Source organism: Diadema antillarum, unplaced genomic scaffold, assembly GCF_040938485.1.
Source record: "Diadema antillarum isolate AM-2024a unplaced genomic scaffold, OU_Dant_1.0 seq00000802_RagTag, whole genome shotgun sequence".
Lineage (NCBI taxonomy): Eukaryota > Metazoa > Echinodermata > Echinoidea > Diadematoida > Diadematidae > Diadema > Diadema antillarum.
In genome coordinates this window covers 800872-810235 of record NW_027271684.1, presented here as the reverse complement: position 1 = coordinate 810235, position 9364 = coordinate 800872, and the positions used below count along the sequence as shown (strand labels likewise).

The following is a 9364-nucleotide window of genomic DNA, read 5'->3' as shown; positions in this document are numbered from 1 at the left end:
GTGAGACAGGACTGCATTGGGGTATAATACCTAATATAGAAAAGTATATACGTAATGTAAGAAAGTTGTAATTATTTCACATTATCGTTGTTATTTGTCAAAGTAATATAACATCTTCGCGCAAACTTTGACAAAAAAGAAAAGTGTAAACGTATTTTTTTTTACAACTGTGTTTCTTCATCAAGTCAATCATCTGATGATTTCTTCTTACGGTTACATACATTTGCTCAGGAGGGCAAATGTTCAAATGGTCAGGCTACGCAGGGAGGTGGAATCTTTCCACCTCCCTGGGCTACGTCAGTGTATACACTGCACTGTTAAACTTGCAGCTTCTGTGGTGGTTATACCCAGTACATTCGATGCTTCACTATATTAATGCCATTATCTGTTTATTGATTTATGCATAGATTCTTAATGTTCTTTTCAATTTGTGTGCTATTTAAGTTGGCTATTGTTATTTTTTTTTCTTCATGGTACATGATACCAATAAACAAACAATATTATTCAAAATTCTTCTGAAATTCGTTGTTTGTCACAGAACACTTAGAAATACCGACGCATTTTGTTTGCGCTGGTGTTTCCCGAGTTTCTCTGAGTGCTTTGAAAATATGTAGACCTTTTATCATAATGATTTCTATCCCAGCCCTTCGACTTTCATTACCAGAAGTTTTCCATCACTTTTACTGACCAGACATAATAAGAGACACGATGATTCAAATATCAAACTCCACCCCAGCATGATAGTTTCGCTGAACAATATTCTACCCTTTGATAAGGAATAAGGGAGAGCGCAGCCGGTCTCCCTGCCCTCCCCCCCCCCCCCCGCACACACACACACACACACACACACACACACACACACACACACACAAGCACGTTTTGCTCGTCTAATGATATCGGGGGGAAATCAGGTGCAAAAAAAGAAAAGAAAATAGTCTCAACTAAAAACCATGACTTTCCGAGAGCTCCGTCCTCAAATGATTGCAGGAAGGAGCGGTGAGGGGGTAAAGTTTCATTTAAAACCGGGCACTACCATTTACCCCCCCCCCCCCCCTCCAACACACAGAAAAAAACAACACATAAACTATTAAAATGTACAGCTACCCCTGTTTATTTACATTTTCTACTTCTTCTTTACTTTTTTTTTAAACAGATTATTCTCTGGTTGTCTGAGAATAGCTCCATCCCCTTACATTTCAGTGTATCGAAACACTGGTGCCAAGTAAATCGTATATATTATGTGCAGATGATTCCCTTTCAGTGTAAAAAAGAAATATATGCGTGTAAAAATGAAAAAAATACACGTAGTCACGTTTGGTCCGGCTGAGCGAAATACTTTAGTGAAAAAGTCGGTTGTATCCTTATGACAGGCGTAATCCATTAGTGTGATCCACTAATAGTGCAGATAGTTGGACTTGTTTTAACTTTTTTTTTTTCAAGCGAAGTAGCAAAGGGATTACTTGCATCTTTAAGTTTACATAAATAGTAACAGGTGAACTCTGAACCCGTTCGCTACTTCAGCTGAGATGCCTGTACAAATATACATCCGGCCTCCTGCCATTATAAACTTATCCTACCATATAGTAAATACGGTACATCACATATTTCACAATCTATCAAAAGCTCGAACCTTTGCCAACCACACACTCTATCTCCGACTTCGCAGTCTCGCATGTATACTGTACATAAATGGTACTGTATTACTGGATATCGAGTTCGACGTTATACGCGGAATTTGGGACATCTCGGGGTGCGTTTTAAGGGTGCAGCAAGTGGTAGACTTGTTCAAGAATGGCGGCTTCTGACAAACCAAAGTTTTACTACTTCCAAGGACGAGGCAAAGGGGAGATGATACGGCTCACCTGTGCAGCCGCGGGAGTTGAGGTGAGTCCTCACACGGGAGCGAAACTCTATAGAAGTTATTAAGAAATACTGGTCCCGAAAGGATTTGGCGTCCATTTTTCGGGAGAAAAAAAACTTTATTTTGTTGTCCACAAAATATCTGAAGGAATATAAAAAAAAAAAACATGCCAAGTCTGCACGCGTTTGATGCGTTGTCATCGACATCACCACCACCAACAGCAAGAATAAAGACCATGATAACCTATAATAATATAATGCTAATAGTACTCTTGAAAAGCCATGACATGAAAAGGTGTGATCCACGTGTATAAACTTCATATTTCTTAGACATCAGTTGTGATGTCCTATACTTACCAGAAGAACTGATCACCAGTCGCTCGTAAGTCGTTCGTAACTTTATACGAACAGCTTGAAACAGGGCCCAGGTCATGTACAGATCGTAGTTCTTTATATTTCGTTGGTACTCGGACACCACTGCGTCACTGAAAATTTTACATTGTGTTTATTACTTACAATATTCTCTTGTATGGTAATTGTTATTCAGATGTATCTTTATTTGAAAAAACATGAACCTTCATAAAACAATATATATATATATATATATATATATATATATATATATATATATATTATTATTATTATTATTATTATTATCCATTGGCATGCATATGGAACTACGCTTCGATTTCATGCCAGTGTCAACTTTCTCAAGTGTAAAGGCACTCTAGTTCACAAAACCATTACATACCACGCTCTTCAATTTACTGCTTCAAAAACAACCCTTTCAGTGCACTGTGAGCCCTTTGATCTTGTTGATGGACATTGACCCTTGGAAAGAACAACAAATATGCAGTGTGTCGTAAAAGCCAATATCCTACGGACTTGAAAGAGAGAGAGAGAGAGAGAGAGACACACACACACACACAACTATACACATACTTCATTTGGAAATGACGGAGGAGGGAGTTAAAGGAACACGGAATGATCTTCTTCATAAAAATGGAATCGACTTTATCGGTATACAGTAAATCATGTGTAAATCGGAAAAGAATACTATTAAATATAAACATGTATATAGTGACAATGATATAGCTCGATAGTTGTAGAACATTCACATTACAGATCTAATTCCGAAACTATTACTTGAAGTCATTTTTGTTGTTGTTGTAAGAACTGGAAAACATTCTTACGCTAAAAACTACAACTTATGAGTTTGAGATGAATGCGTATATTATCAGTATTTTTCTCAATTCGATCCGTTCGCAGTTTGACGAAATCAGTGTGACAACAAGAGAAGATTATTTGAAGCTGATTGAAGGTAATGTCACCCAAATCTATGCTTACCGTTCAATTTGCCTGAACACATTATGTTTCTTTGTGTGTTTGTTTATGTGTGTGCGTGTGTTTGTGCAAACTTTAAGCATTTTATTAGGGAAGTGGAAAACCCACCTCCCTGATTTTATAACCTTGAAAATGCAAAATAGACAAGAGTTATGTTCTCGTGCAAAACATTATTTTGATGTAGACGTAGGTATCAATCTGAACTCTGAATAACCTGCGGACTGACACTCTGAACAAAAAAAGTTAAAGGGGTCTTTTTAATCGAACGGCAAACCTGATAAAGATGAAACGAAAAATTAGCCGTAGAAGACTGTATATCTATACCTCAGAGGCAAGATTAGCCATCTAGATTTTCCACATTATTAGAATAAGGCCTACAACATGAAAACACTTTATATGCATTTCAAGTAATGCAGGTAGTGACGTTCTTCCTGTGGACGCATTAATCTTAAAATCTCTCTGATTACTTTTCTCATGCCATGCAAGAGGGCAAGCTGCTGTTCAAGCAGCTCCCCCTGTTCGAGATAGACGGGCTGACACTGGTTGGTAGTGATAGCATCGTCCGCTATGTGGCGAGAAAAGCTGATCTGTATGGGCAGACGAACGCAGACAAGACAAGGTATTTTGTTCTATCACGCGTTTGCTTTTTCTATTCTTGAGCTACTTTTCACTTCATCTTCTTCTGCATCTTCCCCTGTTTTTGATTTCATTCATTATTTTGGCTGTTAAAGGTATCAATGTCAGACACACTCCTCTTAGATGCATGTTTAGATCTGGTACATGAAGAGGTAAATTTATTGAATATTTCAAAAACTGTCAATGACATTCCATTTCCAACATTCCATTTCCAACGAATTTTCGTTAATACTATAAATAATCACATTATAGAATTATATTCGGGCAAACTACATTTCCTTTATCATCATAAACGAACCTCACTGGTTTTGTAAAGCTATGTAGGCCTATAAACAAATGTCACTCTGTATTTATACTTTGTTGATACTTTGTTGGAAATGAAATGAAGTACATGTATGCAAACTCGTTTTGTGTCCTTGCTGTAGGATTGACATACTGGTGATGGGTGCAAAAGACCTATTCGATTATGGAGTTGGTGGGTACCTATTCGGGTCGTCTCCAGAACAGTTCGTTGACGAAAAGGTACTCCCGCTGGCACGAAATAAATATCTTCCCGCCTTCGAAAAGGTATGATGTTTTATGTTTGTATAGACTGTGCACAAACATTATGCGAGTTTCTTCCCCCGTGGTGATACAGGGCAAGGGCTGTACCACGTTAGTTACAACCACTAAACACAGACAGACAAACAGACAGACAGACACACACACACACACACACACACACGCACACACACACACACACACACACACACATGATATGTATTGACGACCAATAGATGTGACGCCAATTGAATATATCCGGCTTTTAATAGATTATAGGCACGATCCCCACTTTTCGGTATTCCTGATCACGATTTCTGTGTGATATCCCCTCCACCCCCATCACACACAAGCTCAAACCCAACACTCCACCCCTCACAGTCATAGCCTAAATATGCGCGTAAGCCCAACTGCTCAAGAGCCAGAGAGTTTCGTTACCAGTCACTGGTGGTTACTCTGTGTATAATAATAAAAAATATTGTCTTATAAATTCTAAAGTTTGCATTTTCTAGAAAATATTGTGTCTTTGCATCTTTTCCAGTAGCATAATTGTTACTATACGACATGCATCTCTATACAGACATTTAATTTCGCTTTTATTGCAGAAAGGGCCTCCAAATATTTTGTAATGTATGTACACCCTCTAATGCGATATAATCTAGGTTATGTGTACGTCTCTACCTTATGTATACCCTCTACCGTTAAATTGTCATGAAACGCGTAGAGATCTTGGACTTTGACACAATCGTTGCTATACATTGTAGATCTTACTAGGGGTCAAGGCCCGAAAGTTTGTTAACTCTTTCTGTGCCAATCAGTCCAATGTGCACAACTCTCACGTAAACCTGTTACGAGCAGGTAGTATCATTGACACACAGAGGATTAAACGGGTTAATGCAAACGCAGCGACGTCCATTGGTTGTCCCAACTATCGGTTGTCACTGTACATTATAGTCAACCGCGATGTTTATACCTTTTACCGTATGTGGATGCTAATATACGTCCTGTTAATTTGTCAAGACGCTCCATGAAAACACCACCACATGATATATCTTCACAGTTTAGAAAAAGTAGCGCTTTATGCTTATATTGTTATGATAAAAGCATGATTTTGATACCAAAGTCCATGTTTTTTCTTTATTTTCATCTTTCCAGTGTTCTTACCGGTATTCTTCTCATTATTGATGTGAATGTGCCGCCATAGCTCTTGGAGAGCTATAAACAAGACGCAAGTCAGATATTGTATTAAGCTCTTTCGTTTCACGATTCCTTTGTTAAAAAAAAGAAGAAAATGTGTCTGCACACTCTAGTGTCGGCTACTGGTAGGCCTAAAACAAAACAAAAATCCTTTTCGGCCTTTCTAATCCCTTCTTCGAAGTTGAAGTCAAATTTCAACGAATACTGGTGATATATTTTACGTAATTGTCTTCAATATCAACCATCAACATCGCCACCTTCCTGTCCCGGCAGACCCTGGCTGAAAATGGTAGCGGGTATATGGTTGGATCCAGCCTCACCATTGCCGACATCTTGGTCTTCGACTGCCTGACACACTGCACGGAATCCCCGCTACCTCAGCTCGCATCCGTTCTAAAAGATTACCCTAAGTGTGATGTGAGTTTATAGACTTATCTGGTTCATTCGATCTCTCTATAATGCATGATTTCCAGCAATTATCATCTTCGTTTTCTTCTTCAGTAGTCCATTAGGACAATGACGAGTGCGGGGTATGTTTGGCAGGCATGCTTGCATAGGAAATCGCAGGTCTGCATTCGAATGGCAATTATCATTTTCCCCAATAATGTCACGGAGGAATGATGTTTGAGTTGGTCTGACTTGTATTGTGGCTATTCTAATAGGTCTCCTGCCTCGGCCGTTCAACATCTGCACCCTTTGTAATACTGAAACCTGTCTAAGCCATGATTTTATTTTATCATGACTAAAACACAACTCTTGAAAAGTTTCGAAAAGTGGATGATTGCACACCAATCTGCCGTCGTGGCTAGGCTTTTACTACTGACATTTGATATCTTATTTTCAGATCTTTTTAATAAACAGTTTAAATGAATGATATCGTTATATACTATATTCACTTGCTTTGATGTTCGCTATTTACTTGATACCTTCGGTGTAAATATTTAGTACAAGTATGTAGTAAGTTTAGTAGTTAGTATGTTGATACTCTTCTTTTTAGTCAATAGTGTCCTTTTTAAACGTACAGTATGTGCCTTTGCCGTGTATGCATTTATGTTAGCTATTTGTCTATTTGGGTGTTTTTGGGTGTAGTTGGTGTCAAGTATTACCTCATTTATTGATGCTTTGGTCCCTTCTTTTTCTGTACAGGCTTTCGTCAAGTTCATCGCGTCACATCCAAAGCTCAAAGACTACGTCCCAACGCGGTATCCCATACCAACCGCAGAATACATCCACTCTGTCAAATCAACACTCCTCATGAAATGAAATTGAATTGTAAATCAAGTATTGTTACAACATGGTTGTTATCGCTTGAATTGAAAGCACAGGACATCATCATTATCTTATTTCTCATAACAGTTAAATAGAATTGAATTTATTTGCTTATAGGTATCCATCAGGGACACAAACAGCGCATCATTCTCAGAGACATGAATATAACAAAAGAACCATACAAACGAAATACCGTTTGTTTGTTTTTTTAGGCTGTATTTCATTTTTTTTAAACTAAAAGTGGTACATGCTCCATTGCCGACAGCGCAGGGTCTGCTTGCAATCATAATGCAGATCAAACACACGAACTTATTCACGGAGAGTAGCATCAAAAGCAAAAACAACAACAAAAGAAAGCCTTTATAAATTCTTCAACTGTAACAAAAACAACAACTGGTAGCTGTAATAAAGGTGAATATGTTGCTGACTACTTTGCCTTCTGCAACAGTACGTATGTCCCCCCAAAAAAAAATTACAAACGGACCCCCCGCAATGATAACTTTAAAAATAGTGAATCAATCCAAATACAATTTCAGGGTATGAAGCTATAACTCATTGTCCACATCTTACAGAAAACCCCATTCGATTTGCTTCAGTGGTAAAAGAGAAATGAGGAATTTTGTTGAGCATGTCAGGAATCTCTTTCCTCCAAGTTCTGTCTACTGTGTTCACAGGCAAGAGCATCCAAGTGCTAAACTTGGAAGAATCAGACTCATGATATGCTTTACAACAATCTACATTTCTCTGTGACCGCTTAACCTAATTGAATGGAGTATTCTGAAAAAAAAAGAGCTAAGATGTTATATTTTAAGACCCTGAAGTAGCATTTAGACAGTTTAATCGTATTGGGTGTTATCGATGCGAAAATCTGATTGTAATTTTTGGGGGACATACATGTAAAATCGCTATTATCACAGACAAGTTGCATGGCAGGCAAAGTTTATGCATCTGTGAGATTTCATTCTGATGTACGATACAAACCTTCATCACATGCATGCACAGCAGGGTTTGTAATCAGACAAAATCCTATCATTTTACTGGAAGCCAGTAAAGTGAATTTGAGAGACAGAGAGACTAAAGATAGTTGTTGGAAGTGTTGTTGTCAAATATGGCGTTTAATTGAAACCTCTAAAAACGAGATGATTTGGAAGAGACATTGAAAGAAAAGACACAGAATCGATAAACTTGTTTATCACTTCGTTGTTACAGACAAGAAGAATAGTAATCACAATATTAGTGAAATTCTTTGCTCCCTTGGTTTATTTTCGATACTTTTTCTCTAAAATGTTAACAGAAAATATTGAAATGAAATGAGATGCATATTGATGTGAATAAACAGGATTATAAAACAATGGCCGTCTACACCTTACGATTTGTAACTTTATCAGTCTGATTCTGAGATACTTCGTATAGTATCACGAAAATCCCCCACGAGAACAAAAACTGGGCGACCCCAACCATATGCAAAGGTTTACTCGAAGACTTTTAAAACAGATAATAACTTTGCATGCCAAGAAAATATGCATGTGATTGTCTGTAAGAAGGCGTGTGGTCTTTGTGTGAATTTTGGCGTGCATTTCTCAAGCAATGTATAGGAGCAACGCATCTAAAGTAATTACTAGCATTATTCACTGAGGTATCTCAACACATATGGTGGCGTTCGGCTGGACTGGACATGCAGTATTATCCTTCTAGACTAACATATTGTAAATTTCAAAATCCTCCCAATCCTTTTTGTAAATGTCAACAATCGCAAGTCGATTTTTGTTTTATTGTCTGGCAATTGAATATAAAGTGAGATCTACAGAGCCTCAATGATAAATTAATAAAACCAAGGTAATAAGTGTACATGCTTTGATTGATTAATCTCTTCTTTTTACTTCACGAACACGAAAGACATCGAATCTTAATTCTTCATCTACTTTATATTAATGAAATGTCTTTATGTATACATATATCTACACACGTCAAAAAGACATAAACTTGAAAACTCACGCTATTTACATCATTTCTAAGCCCTAAATTGTTAAGAACTGGTGTTTTTTTTTTCTCTGGCACAAAAACTGTAATGCCGCATGGCCAAGGCACAAACATTAAAATGAGTTCATACAGCCAATTCATCTACCATGCATCTAACAACTAACAATTTGCGCAATCATTCTAAAATGAACTTATATAGGACTTATTTCAATTTTAGCTTTTAATGCTAAGCGTACACGATTCGGCAGTATATTGGTATTTCATTAGATGAAGATTTAATCAGAAATCACATACAGATGAGCAAAAGATTAGGTCGTTTCCAAGCTTTAATTGTGAGCGAATTCCTATTCAAAGAAACTTTACCATACATTATTAGTGTATACATGTAAGTGCAAGGACTATGAATTTCTAGCTATTAAGTGACGGCAACAAGAGATACACACAATGATAATTGTGAAGGAGATAATGGACACACGTCCCAAATTGTTAGCTGTTTGCGCACCGGTATTTCATGAGATGAAGATATTCAGAAATCGAG

General features: G+C 37.5%; 1 protein-coding gene across 1 annotated transcript; it reads left to right on the top strand.

Moving 5' to 3' along the window:
• The first annotated feature begins 1617 nt into the window (after positions 1-1617).
• LOC139739515 (glutathione S-transferase alpha-4-like) lies at positions 1618-7192 on the top strand. Its single transcript, XM_071650119.1, has 6 exons — positions 1618-1884; positions 3130-3181; positions 3691-3823; positions 4266-4407; positions 5851-5994; positions 6724-7192. The coding sequence occupies exons 1-6, from the start codon at positions 1792-1794 to the stop codon at positions 6838-6840; spliced, it is 681 nt and encodes a 226-aa protein (XP_071506220.1). The 5' UTR covers positions 1618-1791; the 3' UTR covers positions 6841-7192.
• The last annotated feature ends 2172 nt before the right edge of the window (positions 7193-9364 follow it).